Genomic DNA, 15,670 nt, shown 5'->3' with positions numbered 1-15,670 from the left:
AAGAACATTTTATCTTTGGTAACACTGTTTACCTCAATGCTCTCTCCACCAAAAAACAAAAATAAACTAAACTCAGACATTCTTTCGCTTTCTCCACTTTAAACTAAAGATAAAAGAGAGCAACACTACACACGCTACACTTTTTTTTCCGCTTTTTTTTTTTTTTAAATGTTGGTAAAAAATATAACTTTTAGGAGATAAAGCTTTTATAACCTTTAGAGCAAAGTTGGCAGTAGATTATATTTATCAGATCTGACTTGTTATGCATGCAAGTTTATATCCTATTGAATTAAAGTTGATTTATATACTGCTTCAGACTAACTGCTCGGAAGCATTTCAGTGTATGGATGTGGTGAAAGATGCTTCTAGAAGGAATTTGGTTACATCTGAGTCCAGCTGGGAATTGTCTTTGATAATAAAGAAGCTCCATACAAATACATATCTACATTTCTATATGTGTGTATATACACATATTTGCTGGTGTGTTTTACTTCTAATCTTAAATGCTAGATATTCTGTGGCAAACGCTTTCTGCTGTCAGCACCCCTTTGGCTGATGATTTAATACAGAGCAAACAGTGCTTGCACTTCAGTGTTGTATAATCACATTTTAAAACAAGGAACTGCTGTCTTGTCTTTTTTTTCCCCGCTTCAAATATTCCTCTGAACCTGGTTTCTGGTTGTTTGTCCTTACTGTGTGTTAGTAATACTGATGTGTGCATTGCTGTGGCAACGACAGAGGTTTATTAAATTAGTCACAGAAATCGCTGCGGAGCTCCAGTTTCTCCCGTTCCTCTTCGTCCAGCAGGAAACTGTCGATGTAGGAGAACAGCTCATCTGAACCCACGGGGGAAATGAAGCGCTCTCGGTCCAGACCGAGCTCATCCAGGAGCACCATGCTGAAGTAGCTTCTGGATATTCTGAATGCTTGCCTGTGGAGAAACCCAATAAGAGCCATTAACACATCCTCTACAGTGAAAATTACAAATAATTCATCCTTGTAATATTCTGGATAGCTGGATATTTATAATTGGCAAACGTTGCTTAAAAAAGTCAACTTTTTGCTTCAAGGTTTGCCTTCTTAAAGTAGTCACACATCATTCTTTAGGTGTTCAAAATGATCAGATTGGAGTATAAAAGCTGCATTATCTATTTTAGTTTTGACCACTTGATTCCTGAATTTAAAAACATCCATCCGTTATCTTCCACGTATCAAATTCTGAGTCCTGCAGGGCCTCCCAGCCTCTCACAGAATAACACCATATAAAATTGTTACAATAATGTCAGGCATGTTTTTTAGAGACTTGAGAAATTGATTCAAGCTTTACAGCTCTGAATGCCTCAGGGTGTTAGCATAGCAATAGACTAAGAAGCAGAGCATAGCAATAATAAACTCTTCACAGAAGTGCTCATATAATTAGCGCCAGGTTGCTTCCACCCCAAGAAACACTGTATGTGAACACAGATCCTAAAATATTTCTGGTTTGTGGTCTCAATCACTAGTTTCATGTCTTATTTAGTACAAAAAATAAGTGAATGATGATCCCATTTAAACTGGAATAACATTACTGCCTTGTGATGAATATATTCTCAGAATAAGCTGGTGACAGCCAAAATGTTCAAAACAAGTCTTCAAAATAGGATTTAGCGAACCAATGGGTTACAGCAAGGTAGTTACAGCCATCATTTATATACAGTCTATGGAGAGTGCACGATCACTGTATTAAAAAGAGTATTGTTCAGTGCAGCTTTACACTTGTTGGCTTTCAACTCATTGCTTTCAATTACAATTAGATGTATTTCCTTCCAACTCTAAGCTATGTTCAGATAAAACGTCCCTTTATTGATGTCTGAATTCCCCTGATGATTTGTGCTCTGCTCACTCAGTTTACCTCAGTACTCTTTAGGATTTGTGTGTCTGCAGTGAGACCTTAGGTTAGGAAGAGTTTCCAGTCTGGAAAAACTGAGGAATGCTTCTTACTCAAATTGCACAGTTGTAGGAAAGAATCTTTATCGAGGCATTTCCTAAGATGAATTATTTTTTAATGTTTATTTTTACTGCAAAATGCTCAGCTTCAAAAGCATCGCAGTGCTTCTCAGGGAAACCAAAAGCCAGATGATTATTACTGATGTTTTGTCGGGTCTGTTGAAATCCCATCGAAGTGATTATTATGCTATATTTAGAAATGTTAATCTTTGAATGGAGACTCTCTTTTTATTAGGAGACTCCTGACATTTAAAGCTTGTGAAAATAACTCTTGACTGTTAAGTGAAATGGAAATTTTATAAAGTCATTTCAGGATGGATTTTTTAAAGTCCCCATAAAAGAACCATAAAACTGTTGAACAAATAAATTATTACCTTAAACCCTCTATGACTTGAGGCTGAAGAAGACTTTCTTTAATGCGGCCAGTCTCACGAGGAGGAGAGCCCAGAAGCTCGATCACGGTTACGTGCCGGAGGGCTAATCCACAATCTGCTTTCTGAATCAGGAAAAGGGGAAACACATGATTGGGTTCTTGTTACTTATTAAACGGCTTCAGAAGCTTTACTGGGCTGATCAAGTAAAGTCTCACTTGTGTCATGATGTTCTGGAGCTGGTAGTCAGGGTCCGACATGTTGGGTGCAGACACGATCAGCAGCCTCCGCTTTTCATAGAACTGATCCAGGAGAGCTGGCGCTGTCTTTACATCGGCTTTAATCTCAATTGCTACAAACAAAAGGTCATAGTTACATCCTCCACTTATACCCCTCCACATGTACATAAGCACATACAAAAGCATTCTGTTATGTATGCAGTGCACTCCATACTGTAATAATGTATAGATTTCAGATGTATTCTCTTCTATCTCATACTTTTTGCTGCCAGCATGGAGACTTTAACCAGATCCCCCACCTCTGGCTAAAATCTCCAAAAATTTAAATTTATTAATTTTTTTGCTGAAGCGTAAAATCGCACGAGCTGTTCAAGATTAAAGCAGCGCTGTTCAGCCTTTTCAGCTCTGACCTTCTTAAGAAGAAAGTGTGTAATCATCACTCCTCATCAACGCTTTTAGACACCATCAAAAATGTCCTGCCTCTGAATATCTGTCACAACATGTTAAGGATTTTTTACTGTTTTATTTGATTATGCTTCAAATGTTATGTTATGCTTATGTTCACATATTTCACCAGACACAGCTTTCTGAAGAAACAGGAAGCTGACCCTGTGACCCTGTGACATTTACCGCAAGAGATCAGCACAGAAATACACATCCGCAGAAGTTGACTTGCATTATCTTATTCTTAGAAATTGACTTGTAGCACACACACTTTGTGACACATACACACACAGCTTACACACAGACAGCATCAGGACCTGCGTAACAGGAAATGTGATTATATTTGCGATGTAACCTATAAAAATAAACGAATACTGCAGTTCGGTGTGTCTCTCTGTCTGAGATTCACCCGTGCCGCACGTTATCAGTAACAAGTGTCTCAGTGTTGTTTACTCACCTGACTGTTTGTTAACTGTAAATCTCTGACACAACATAAATAACAAAAGGACAGAGGAAACTGTAAAGTGGAACTTTTTATTCCTCTAATAATTATCTTTGTGGGGTGCCTTCCCCTTATGTCAGGAACCACTGGACTTTACTACCTCACTGTATATAACATATTTGCTGGTTGATGCAAAACAGCCATGATAAACAACTGTTTATTAACTATACTAATATACTAGTGCAAAAAATGCAAGTATCCTGAAAAGTTACTTTCATATAGTCATTTGATGTGAAGTGAAATCTTACAAGCTTCATTTCTTTTGTTTGAATTTTGATGATTGTTGGTTACAGCTCACAAAATCAGAAGTGCAATATCTGGCATGGGCTCAAAATGTGGTCATAAATATTTTGTACTTGTAAATCAGTTTTTTATGTGTAAAAGGAATTTGTGTGTGCGTAAAAAAGATGTGTATGTGTAAAAAAGATTTGTGTGTGGACTTAGCCAAAAAAAACCCCTGCAAGTTACAAGTACGAATTTTGACCCTATTTTTCTTCCTTTCATCTGATTGGTCAATGTCATGTCAATCACAAATGTAACAATCCAATCAGAAAACAGATGGGTTTGGCTGTCGGAGGGGCGCTTTTTTGAACTGCAGGTCCTTGAAGGGTGATACAGTTTGAAGCTGGAGGATCTCTATATAAATATCCGATAGCAGCTAGGTCCCCTAACTTTCAGCAGCTGTTGAAAGGATAAAGTTGTGGTATATCAGTGGTTAGAAATACCATTATTACTTTAGGATTAGTTTAACACAAAGTCAGGGCTGACCCGGGACCATTGCTGTGCGTCACAGTGCGCAGCATAAAAGTCCTTTCACATCGGACGCAGGATGTGGTGCTAATGCTAACTGCTAACTAAAAGCAAAGGATCCAGAATTTTTTGCGCTGGCTGCTGAGCTCTGTGGGTTTTTGCAGCAGCTCTACCTGTACTAGATGCACCTGCTCCGGAGCAGGTGCATCTTTTCTATCTCTGACTTTATGTCCTCTACAAGAGTTTCTGTTTTTATTTTGCTAGTTCTTCAAATGTTCAATAAAAACATGTATGCTAATTCATAACGAAGAAAGCTTTGTAAAGAAGACTGTCATTTCCAAAACACTGCCCGCCCCACCCCACGGTCCGCAGCGCTGTTGAAAAGGCTGTGGAAGTCCCTGTATTAAACACGTAGACCTGTGACACAAAAATCACCAAACTCGGACGACCACAGACTGTTTTCCTTCGTGGTGATGAAGGAAAACGCTGGGTTGGCATGTAAAAGGGCATTTATTCCCTTCAAAGACCTGCAGTTCAAAAAAAAGCGCCCCTCCGACAGCCAAACCCATCTGTTCTCTGATTGGATTGTTACATTTGTGATTGACATGACATTGACCAATCAGATGAAAGGAAGAAAAATAGGGTCAAAATTCGTCCACACACAAATCTTTTTTACACATACAAATCCTGATTTACAAGTACAAAACCGATTTACAAGTACAAAATATTTATGACCACATTTTGAGCCCATATATCTGAAATGATTTGAAGATTTCATTTTGAGTTTGAATGAATGAATTTTCAAACATTATAAATACAATATACCTCTCAATCTAGTTTAGAACACACTACCACAACACTGCTGACTCAACAGTTGTCCAGATGACGATCATGGGGAGGGTAAGCCACAGAAACTTATGGCTGAAAAGGCTGGCTGTTCACAGAGTGCTGTATCGAAGCATTTTAATGGAAAGCTGACTGGATGGGAAAAGTGTGGTAGGAAAAGATGCAAAGGCAACAGGGACGACCGCAGCCTTGAGCAGACTGACAAGAAAAGTCGATTAAAGAATTTGGGAAAGCTTTACAAGGAGTGGAATGATGCTGGTGTCAAAGTATCAGGAGCCACCACCCACAGACGTCCTCAGGGAAAGAAGCAGTCTTAATATTAAGCTACTCCTGAACCAAAGACAACATCAGAAGGCCTCTCTTCAGATGAAGGTAATTTTTGCATTTCATTGGTAAATCTAAGTCCTAGTGTCTAGAGCAGGGGTCCCTAATCCCAGTCCACGAGGGCCGGTGTCCCTGCAGGTTTTAGATGTGTCCTTGATCCATCACAGCTGATTTAATTGGATAAATTATCTTCTCAACATGTCTTGAAGTTCTCCAGAGGCCTGGTAAAGAACTAATCATGTGATTCGGGTGTGTGGACCCAGGGTGAGACCTAAAACCTGCAGGGACACCGGCCCTCGTGGACTGGGATTGGGGACCGCTGGTCTAGAGGAACAATGGACAGATAGAGAATCCCCGGTGTGTGAAGTCCAGTGTAAAGTTTCTGCAGTCTGCGATTCATCTGCCGGTGTTGGTGGTGGTTGGAGCCTCAACTGAGTACTGACTGCAGTCTTTGGCTCTTTTCCACAGCATGTCTTTCTGTCTTCCTTCTCTCACCCCAACTGGTCACAGCAGGTGGCCCCGCCCCTCACTCTGCCAGAGGTTTCTTCCTGTTAAAAGGGAGTTTTTCCTTCCCACTGTCGCCAAAGTTCCTGCTCATACGGGGTCATATGATTGTTGGGTTTTTCTCTGTATGTATTATTCTAGGGTCTACCTTACAATATAAAAATTTTTTTTTTTACTCTATTTATTATATTGTTGTGTCAGTCTGGTACATTTGCCACTGTTATACAGTCATCTTAAAGTCACCTATTTGCAGACTCAGTACTCACGAACACACTCAGCAGGATCTCCGCCCCAGCTTCGGTTGAATTGGCAGACACGACTCGACACCCCCCTCCGTTCGTATCCTCCTTCGCAGTGGTATTCACACGTTGCACCATAGTTGTTCCCATCGGAGGAGCAGCTGAGGTAACTATGCAAGGGTGGAAAGAGTTCTGGACATCTTCTCACTGAATGTAAAACAAAATCATGTAAATAAAATACAACAGTAATAACAAAATAGTAACTCAAGAAATCCGGTTTGGCAGCTTACCCTCAACACGCACTATAAACTTGCAGGCAGCTCTGTTCCTGGCCTGATCGTACACTTTATATCGGATAATGTGAAGTCCCTCTTTAAAGTCAGTGCCTGGCTCCTGGCCCACTAATATCACACTGCAGAGAGACACAGTAGCCAACAAAATGTTCAAATCCATTTAAGAATGAACAGGAAAGGGAAATAAAGGAAGTCTGTGACATACTCGAGTGACTTGTGAGCAGTGTCTGTGGCTGTCGGAGGGTCCCAGGTCACCTTGGCGGTGAGCTTTCCAGGCTCAGCGACCTTGAGTCTAGATGGAGGACACTTTATCTTTGGAGGATCAGTATCTGAAATAATGGCAATGTAGCATTAGAGAAAGGAAGCAGGCATGTTGTCAGCATTGCCCAACTGCTACAGCTATAAAGAGCAGAATTTAATTCAGAAAGCAACAAGCCACAGTTTGGATTCAGTCCAGAGAACAGACGAGGAGGAAATATGCTTGTTTTTGTGAGACTGTAAAAGGAGCCAATCCTGTGAAGGAATGAAGGATAACCACACCAGAGCAGATGGCCTGATTTAAAGTCCATGTATGGCATTAAGTTAAAAAATATAGCTGACAGAATTTCCAAACATTTGGTCGGCTTCACTTGGATCTACACACTGAGACAGTGCTGCGTACCTGAACACACCGGCTGTACTCCGCTCCATGACCCCCTGTGCTGGCAGATGCGTGATGGTTCTCCTTCAATGCGATAGCCAGTGTCACAGGTAAAGTCACACCTGGAGTCCACCATAAAGCCCTGAGTGCAGGTGTACCTGCCATGGTAAATGAGGGGCAGCATGTGGCAGCGCATCTCTGATGGGCACACAGAGAGTATGTTAAATGGCCACAGTGGTGGCTGTTCATATTAAACATGGTCAAAATTGTAACTAATGAGCTCAGTGTATGTTCAAGTAAGAACCAGACTGCTCTAAACATTTAGTTTTAGATTATTTTATTCTCTTGGGTCTATATAACATCACTGACAGCCGATATCCTTAATATGGACACGTCAGCTTCACACTTTCCACTGTAAGCACAGAAGCCCCACCCATCTGCTTTTCAAACCTTCTGTATGGGAGGGGGCAATCAAAAGAAACTTTCCTTAAAGGTTAAAATTGTTAAGCAGTCTGCTTCAGAGTATTAAAAAAAGAACAATTCATTATTTTGAACTGTGAATCATAAAAAGCCACCCCAGGAAAGTCCAAGAATTAAAAGGTTTGGCTGGTGATTTTTTATTTTTAGTGTCAACAACACTAGCAGTGTGAGCACGTGTGAAGAAAATATCTAAAAACAGGATTTGATTTAACTCTCCGAGCTGTTAAAAAGGCTCAAACTGGGAACTGCATTTTTAAGCAACTATTACTCTCAAAGAGTAAAAAAAAGTGTAATTGGGGACTATTTTCAGCAGTGGATTAACACTTACATGTGGTGCCAGTGAATAAAATTAACAACTCCAGTGCTCATGGTAATAAGGGAACATGTGAACTGAACTGATTTTATAATTCCTGGCCAGTAAGAATGAGATGAATATTTTCAAATAACAGACACTCACCGTATTTGCTGATCGATTTTCTTGGTCAGAAAAACAAAGTGTCACCAAACTGATCACATGTTAAGTTAAAATCTCCACATACTGCGGCAGTAAGCAGTCCCAGACCAGCGGCGATTAGCGAGGCACATAATGGAGCGTCTTCCCAGCAGCTTGTACCCTCGATCGCAGCTCATCTGGCAACGCGTTCCCAATGTGCTCCTGTAGGCTCTGCCTCGAGGGGAGTGGCAGGTCACCTCACCGTTGGTCAGACCCGGAGGATGGCACCAGTAAGGGTCTGTTTTTAAAGAGCAGCCAGAATCAGATTTGTGTGATTCCTTTAGACTCTGAGTGTTGGACTCAGTGTTCACTCATGGGAAAAGTGGGATTTCAGACTGTGCTTGTCTATATCAGTTAATCAGTCTTTATTATAGAGTTCAAAGATTCAAACTTCAGCAAGAAACCAGATGAAAAGCACCACAAAAATTATTATTAGAAAGAAGCATCTGAGCAAACCATAAGACTTCTGAAACAGTGCCCAGACAGAGGACACAAAAGTGGAAATGTTTGGCTGTGATGCACAGAATCACATTTGGAGAAAACCAAACACTGCATATCAGCATAAACAACTCATACCAAGTGTCAAACACGGTGATGGAAAGGTGATGGTGTGGGCTTGTTTTGCAGCCACAGGACCAGGACACCTAGCAGTCATTGAGTCGACCATGAGCTCCTATGTATAACAGAGTATTCTAGAGTCAAATATGAGGTCATCTGTCTGACAGACCTCAACACAATTAAAATGCTTTGTTGGGAATTTAAGAAAGCTGTGCCTAAACAAATGCCTCCAATCTTCAATGAACTGAAGCAACGTTGTGAAGAGGATTAAGCCAGACATCAAGGCAGCAAAGAATGAATAAATAAATAAATAATTACACAAGTTTTTTTTTCTAATGGCTTTAACAGCAGTGACTGACACAAAAATCAAAAAACCATTTCATCTGGATTGCATAACCCTGGATCCAAAGAAGTAAGCAGGCTATAAATATCTATATTCTCTTTATCATCTGGTTTCCTGGAAGAGTCTTTGAGCAAAAATCTAAAAGTTTACAGACTTTCTTACTAAGCTGCTTATTCTTGACACCAGATGTGTTAGCTACCGTCATATGAGCGACAGAGGCCAAATCTTTAATAGACACTGTTTGATGGTATGTTCTGACATATGGCCCAGCCCCAGTGAGTGTCTGTTGTCCATACGCACTTGTGTAGTCCAGTTGAGGAGTCGTATCTTCCTCTGTAAACTCATTTTCGTATACTGTAGTCCCAGAGCCAGCTGAAAAAACAACCAGACATGTCACATGTGTTTATGGTAGATAGACTGTCACTCAAATAGCACTTTTCTACTCTTTTTGAGCTTTCTTACTACAAGTATCATTCACACGTATTTAAAAAACCTAAGCACTTTTAACCTAACATTCACACACTCACATGGAAACATCAGGAGCAACCTAACCCCTGGACATGTATTTAAGCCAACATGTAGAAAAGCCTAGGGTTCGAACCCCAAACCTCCTGAGCATCAGCTGGGGTGAAATAATACGACTGAAGCACATATTATGTAGGTCACACAGAAGCAGGCAGACACAAACTTTTCTCACCGCGCACTCTCATTTCCACAACCTCCTTTCAGCTTCCTTTAGCACAACTCAAATAATATTCCACCTGGATTTCCAATCAGGAAATGGAAAATCCTGGGGCTCTTTGCTTTCTTGAGGTGATGCATGTAAATGGCCTTGGTTATGTTTTGAAACTTTCACTTTAACTCCACCACACATCAGGACAAACAGCATGTTTTCATTACCCACTTGGCGATTGTGTCTCTTACTCACCAGTTTCCATGTTCTAACAGTTCTTGTACTGTACTTTCTGCACAATAAATCACTGTTACTCTTCTTTCTCTGCAGTGGTGGCTCAGGCACAGTATCCTGAAAATGACTCCGTGTTTAGAGCTGAGTGCCAAACTTTCCAGTCTGTCAATCCCCCACCCCCCATCCCAGCTCTCAGTTCCTGCTCTGCTTCCTTTGCTTCAGCTCAGCATTAAACTTAGTCTCAAGCTAATAAAGTCCACTTTAAAGCATTTTATTAGTAATGATACATTTAATTTCCCTACTCTGCTCCAGATTCTTCCTAAGACAAGCAGATTAAACCCACCGTCAGTGGGTTTTTTTGTTTGTTTTATTTTTCTTATAAAGAGCCCAATGTTCCACACAATACACTTCCCCAGGCTAATATTTCCCCTCACAGAGAATTAGTCACACAGGAAATAACAGGCTAATCACTGCAGTGTTCAAATATAGAAATGGACATTACTGCAAGTGGGGTGTACTATCATGCACATGGGAATTAAAATGATATGTGAGATTATACATGGATAAAATTGAAACTGAGGTTTTCTATAGACTTAAGCTGTTTTTCCTAATAGGCAAACATAACCTTGGAGATTAGACTTCTTGTTACTCATTCAGCTTTTGTGATAATATGTATGAAAATAGTCCCCTCATAACATGTCTCTAATGACAAAGCTGAGAGACCGAGCATCATCCTTTCAATCACTCCTCATCATCGCTGGAGTTCATATGTGCTGCCGAGGGGAATCTCAGGTCATGTCATTATCTTGCAGGATTAAATGAAGGCTTTAGCACGTTTGGCCCGGAGGGGGACTCCTCAGTAATTAACTGGAGCTGAGCCGTAATTAAACTGCTTGGTCAGCAAACGGGGAAGGAACACCTGAAGAGAAATGAAGCTCAGCTCATTTTTAAAGTCATCTTATCCTGGATTTTAGCCAGTTGCATGTTGGGAGATGTTGTGGAGGCACAAATGGAGCAGGAACCTCCATTTGTACTCATCGATTCACCTAAAAAATGCAGCACATCTGGATCTAATACCAGTGGCTTTACTGCAGAGGAGGTATTTCCCAGCTGCAGGGAAGATGAGTGACTTGAACCTTGGCCAACCATCTAATATATTACATATTCATGCAAATTTGTCTTAGTTGAGACTTGCAACAAAACCAATGCTTGAATTTATACTAAACTTAGACTAAATAACTTTTCCTTTAAAAGAAGATCACTGTCAGACAGATGTAGTTACTTTAGATTACTTTAGATAGCTAGATAGCTTTAGTCGAACAACTGATTGATTGAGCTAAAACAAAACAATCATTATTTTAAGTTAAAGTTATTCTTTACTTGCCAAAGATTTCATGGTTTCTCTCTCTTAATAAATATGAGAGCTTGCTGCTTCCCATTTTTTATCAGAGATGTCACTTACGCTTTGGAAATATGAGTTTTCATGGTTACTGTAGCTAAACAGAAGCAGCAGATTGCTCGTTAGTTTCAGCCTCTGTTTCAACTTCACCATCTAGTTTCTGCTAACAGAATATGCACTATCCAAAACCTTGGGAGCAAACGTTTTTGCATTGGGAACTTAAGGAGTAGTTTTACTTTGTTGATTCTGTACTTTTCCTTTGATCACAGGAAAGTACATCGTGCACTGTACAGTGGCGTGTCTAGAAAATTTTTGTTGGGGGGGCCAGGTAGGGGCACAGATTTGGAGAAGGGTGGCAGATTTAATTGGCAGATAATGTTTTAAAAAAAAATTCTACCAACCCTTAACCATAATTCAATAATCCTATAAACCTAATAACCAAATGCACTTTTAACTCTTATTAGAATGAGATTTTAACCACTACGGTGCAAAGTTTTTAGATACTGCGTTGATAAAGTACAAGAGATACAATCAGTGCTTTGTCAGTGTTTACTCAGCAGTCAAGGACAGCAATATTTGCATAGTATTTTTACTGACATATAGTGCACATATGTTTTGGGCAAAAACATTTTTGAAAATTAAAATACGAACATTTGTAACAAACAATTGACAAATTAGCCAATGCCAATGCAAAACTTTATCTGCCTGTTAAAAAAAGAAGATAATCTTCTCACAAACTGGTGTTTGATTTTGAAACAGGAAAAAAGTGGGGAAACAACTGAAAAGACTAACATTTGAATGAAACCTGAAAGCAAGTAAATACTTTCTATGCTGCCTTATGGTAAACTTTGGTAATATTGATAAAGAACAACACTGGCTGATGATAAAATACAGTCAGCTGGCATGGTGACACTGCCAGTATTAACCTGCAGGGCTGGACTGGGACAAAAAAATTGGGCATTTTTACTACAGACCGACCCACCAGGTAGTAAAGCCATAAAGACTTTGACTGAAAACAAACCCTGTTGTGACAGTGATGTACAGTCTTGTTGGTATATGTATGATTTCTATACATTTTACGTCAGATAAAAACTTTGGTTGTAAGATTTAGATAATTATTTAATAAAAACTAGGTATTTTAAATGAGAATAAGAAAGAAAAGTATTTCTTTGTGCCCACCTTTCCCTGTTAATGCCCTACCTGGCCCCCTGGCAAAACTTTGCTAGACCCGCCCCTGCACAGTTACCAGCTGTCAGCTACATAAAAAAGGATCCTGGTGTTATTTGTCTCTCAGAAACAGCTCATAACTTCCCTTCAACTCATTCATGTCACCTAAAAGGTAAACCTGTTTCTCCATCACCTGTTCAGCTCTGATGGTTCAGTAAGGACATCTCCTGGTTTCATCTTCATGTTTCCCTCTCACCACATATCTAAACAGACATCATGACCAACAGCTTTACAGCTGTGGCTCCAGCAAACATCAGCTGATACTAGAAATTAATATTAAATACATTCTAACAACAGCCGATCAAGCTTAAACGTGCTGCTGTTGTTTAGCGCAACATCTGCTGGTTTCCTCTTTCTGGCGCAAAGTGGGCGATAAACAAGAGAGAAAAGCCGATCAGCTGATCATTGATCAGTTTCATGATTGAAGTAGCAACAGGAGAGGGAGGGGGAGAGAATGAGAGAAGAGGCAGCTGTGCAGCGTAAAGACAGAATAAATCCAGCTTTGTGTCTTTTTTCCATTCTAGCTAAAGTCCGGGACAAACTGCGTCTCTTCTCAGCTCAATACGAAACGTGTAATATTTTCTCTGAATGAGGGACCATTCCATTTTTTTAAGGAGCCGTTGGCAACTCTACTAACCTTATGAATAAAATAAAGTTCACTATCAGTAACATCATAGCACCACCCAGCTGTATAAAAACTCCGTCAAACTGGCTAGAACGCAGTATGAGTTATTGCAACTGACAGTAAAAAGTCAGCAACATGAAAATAAACTCCACCTAAACTTGGTTTATATCTGACCCAGATAGACTGCAGGTCATAACTTCTTACCTGAAGTTCAGTTCACCTGACACTCGGACTGGTGGCTGCTTCGGGTCTCTCCTCCTGCCTCCCCTTCCCTCATCCACCTGTTGCCTCTGTGGAAGCCCCGTCATAGCCACCACCAAACAACGGAGTTATTTCTACACATCGACCTGCATCTGGCCAATCCACCACCTCTCATTGTTCATGCCATTACAAAAAAAATAAAAAATAAGTCACTGGGGATATGCCCGGTATGCCCGATGGCCAGTCCAGCTATGTTAACCTGCAACCAAATCTGCAGCTCCATACAGCAATGTTACGACTTAGATTATATCTTATAACGCATAACTCTTATGTTAGCTGCCCTCAGTAGCATACTGTCTGAAATATTCCACAGCTGCAATAATTCTTTAAGTGTTATTTTTTTCCTTGGTATTCTAATTTCACCGAAGTTTACTAAACTCAACAAACTTGATATTACTTACCGGGACATTTATTCTGTCCTCATTTTCTTTCACCGAAAAATTGTTTCCTGCAGTGCCATCTTTGGCGCTTGGCTCTCCTACCTTTGCTAACGTGATGCGCATAGCGCAGAAGCGATGCTGCATTCACTTACACTCGGATATCTGAGCGTCACCGTGAAAACATAATCGGACATTTGATATTTGATTGAATTTTATTGTTTTGCCTTTGGGGTGGCACCTGGGGTGGCCAGTCTGGTTTGGGGGGTGGCCTGTGCCCCCCCAGGCCACCCCGCTGGACACGCCATTGGCACTGTAATCACGTGGTACTTTGATGAAATCTAGCCCCTAACATTTGAATTGTTGTTTATTTTTGTTTTCTTGTCTCGTACACGCTAGGTTTGTCGCATGGACTCACCTGTGAAGAACAAGATGAAGACAGCAACAGAGCGGCTGAGGCGCATGTCAGAAACGCAGAGATGACACTCCTGGATGAGATCAAACTTTTTTTGTACAACTCCAAGAATCTCAGAGTCCAACACAGACCTACGAAGCTATAAAACTGAGGAAAGCTTTAAAAAAAAAAAAAAAAGAGTTGTCTGAATAATCCCCACAGTCAACAACGAGCGCTCCTTTCACGCAGCAGCCTCCTCAGCTTTTGTTAAGGAAAGATTCTTCTAGTTCATCACAGAGACAAAAACCACTTGGTGGCACTAACGGGCTTCTAGTGTGTGTGTGTGTGTGTGTGTGTGTGTTTCCACCCATCGCTGCATTAAACATGATTAAAAATCTTTTATAAACTCCACCCTTCAACTCATGTAAGAAGTAGGCCTATACGCTAATTCACTTGCAGCAGCAGATTTTTTAGGCTGCCATCTGATATATACAATGGCACTGGAGTTATCAGCTGTTATGGATCTTTATTTCATAATCTCATAATGTTATTTCAGTGACATCACGCCTGATGGGTTTTTGTTTTTTTCGTTTTGTTTTAATGAAACGGGCTACTTTCAAAATAAACTTACAAAATGCTCCAAATATGTCCCCCCACAATACACAACACTTACAAAGAGCTCACGGTCTAGTAGTAATTAAATGTAGCACTATTTAATGCGACGCTTTGTTTTTTTAAAAGGATCATCACATGTAATTTGTTTAGAAAATCGCACGAGGAGAGCACGATGCAAGTAGAAATTCAATTTGGAGAACGAAAAAAAGCATCAGTCTTTGTGTTTATCTTCAACTAAGCGCATATTTACAAGGCTGCTCTGACTGCTGTGACGCGTGTGTCACATCCACATCAGCAGAAGGAAGCTAATTATAAGGACTGTAAAGACCGACTGCAGGAGACAGGAAGTAGCGGTGCTACTGTCAAAATAAAAGCACGTGGACACAGCGCAGCCCTGACAAATGTGAAGCAAGCAGTGGTGTTATAGTGTGTAATAGCTTATTAATTAATAATTGAATAGCACTCTGTTCTGCAAGCCAGCAAATCTCTTCCAGTCTGCACCAGCCTGTCTGCACCTTTTTAAGCCCTTAACATTAAATGTGCAGTAAAATACTGGCTGCTGTTTGCAAACTGCAGGACCATGTCTTCAGGGGGCTGGTGATGTCATAGATTGATATACAATTTTCAGATTAATTTTTAAATTATTGATTCAAAATAAATGATTTATTGTTTCATACTGAGCTTCTAGTAAAGTGTATATTTGTTTCAATAATGCCTTAGTTATTCCAGGACAAAAACAATGAGCCATTGTCCTTCTACAACAAGGTCATACTCATGTGAACATACCTAGAAAACCAATCCAGTTTATAGGCCTCAGAAGAAAGCTGTGACTACTGAACTGTAAAATTGTAGC

The 15,670-nt window shown here is 40.2% G+C and overlaps 1 protein-coding gene across 2 annotated transcripts; it reads right to left on the bottom strand.

Annotated features, from left to right (window-relative positions):
- Positions 1 to 130: 130 nt before the first annotated feature.
- Positions 131 to 14,504, bottom strand: srpx2 (sushi-repeat containing protein X-linked 2). Of its 2 annotated transcripts, none has more exons than XM_080900616.1 (10): positions 14,227 to 14,504; positions 9,313 to 9,384; positions 8,158 to 8,349; positions 7,160 to 7,336; positions 6,704 to 6,827; positions 6,496 to 6,617; positions 6,233 to 6,412; positions 2,576 to 2,709; positions 2,361 to 2,482; positions 131 to 931 (listed from the first exon to the last, which is right to left on the bottom strand). In XM_080900616.1, the coding sequence occupies exons 1-10, from the start codon at positions 14,270 to 14,272 to the stop codon at positions 751 to 753; spliced, it is 1,350 nt and encodes a 449-aa protein (XP_080756742.1). In that variant the 5' UTR covers positions 14,273 to 14,504; the 3' UTR covers positions 131 to 750. The 2 variants fall into 2 exon arrangements, with proteins under 2 accessions (XP_080756742.1, XP_080756743.1); XM_080900617.1 differs by lacking the exon at positions 14,227 to 14,504 and adding an exon at positions 9,941 to 10,065.
- Positions 14,505 to 15,670: the final 1,166 nt, after the last annotated feature.

This window comes from Rhamphochromis sp. 'chilingali', assembly GCF_963969265.1.
Source record: "Rhamphochromis sp. 'chilingali' genome assembly, chromosome: 13".
In the NCBI taxonomy this organism is placed as follows: domain Eukaryota; kingdom Metazoa; phylum Chordata; class Actinopteri; order Cichliformes; family Cichlidae; genus Rhamphochromis; species Rhamphochromis sp. 'chilingali'.
This window is presented reverse-complemented; position numbering and strand designations above follow the sequence as displayed.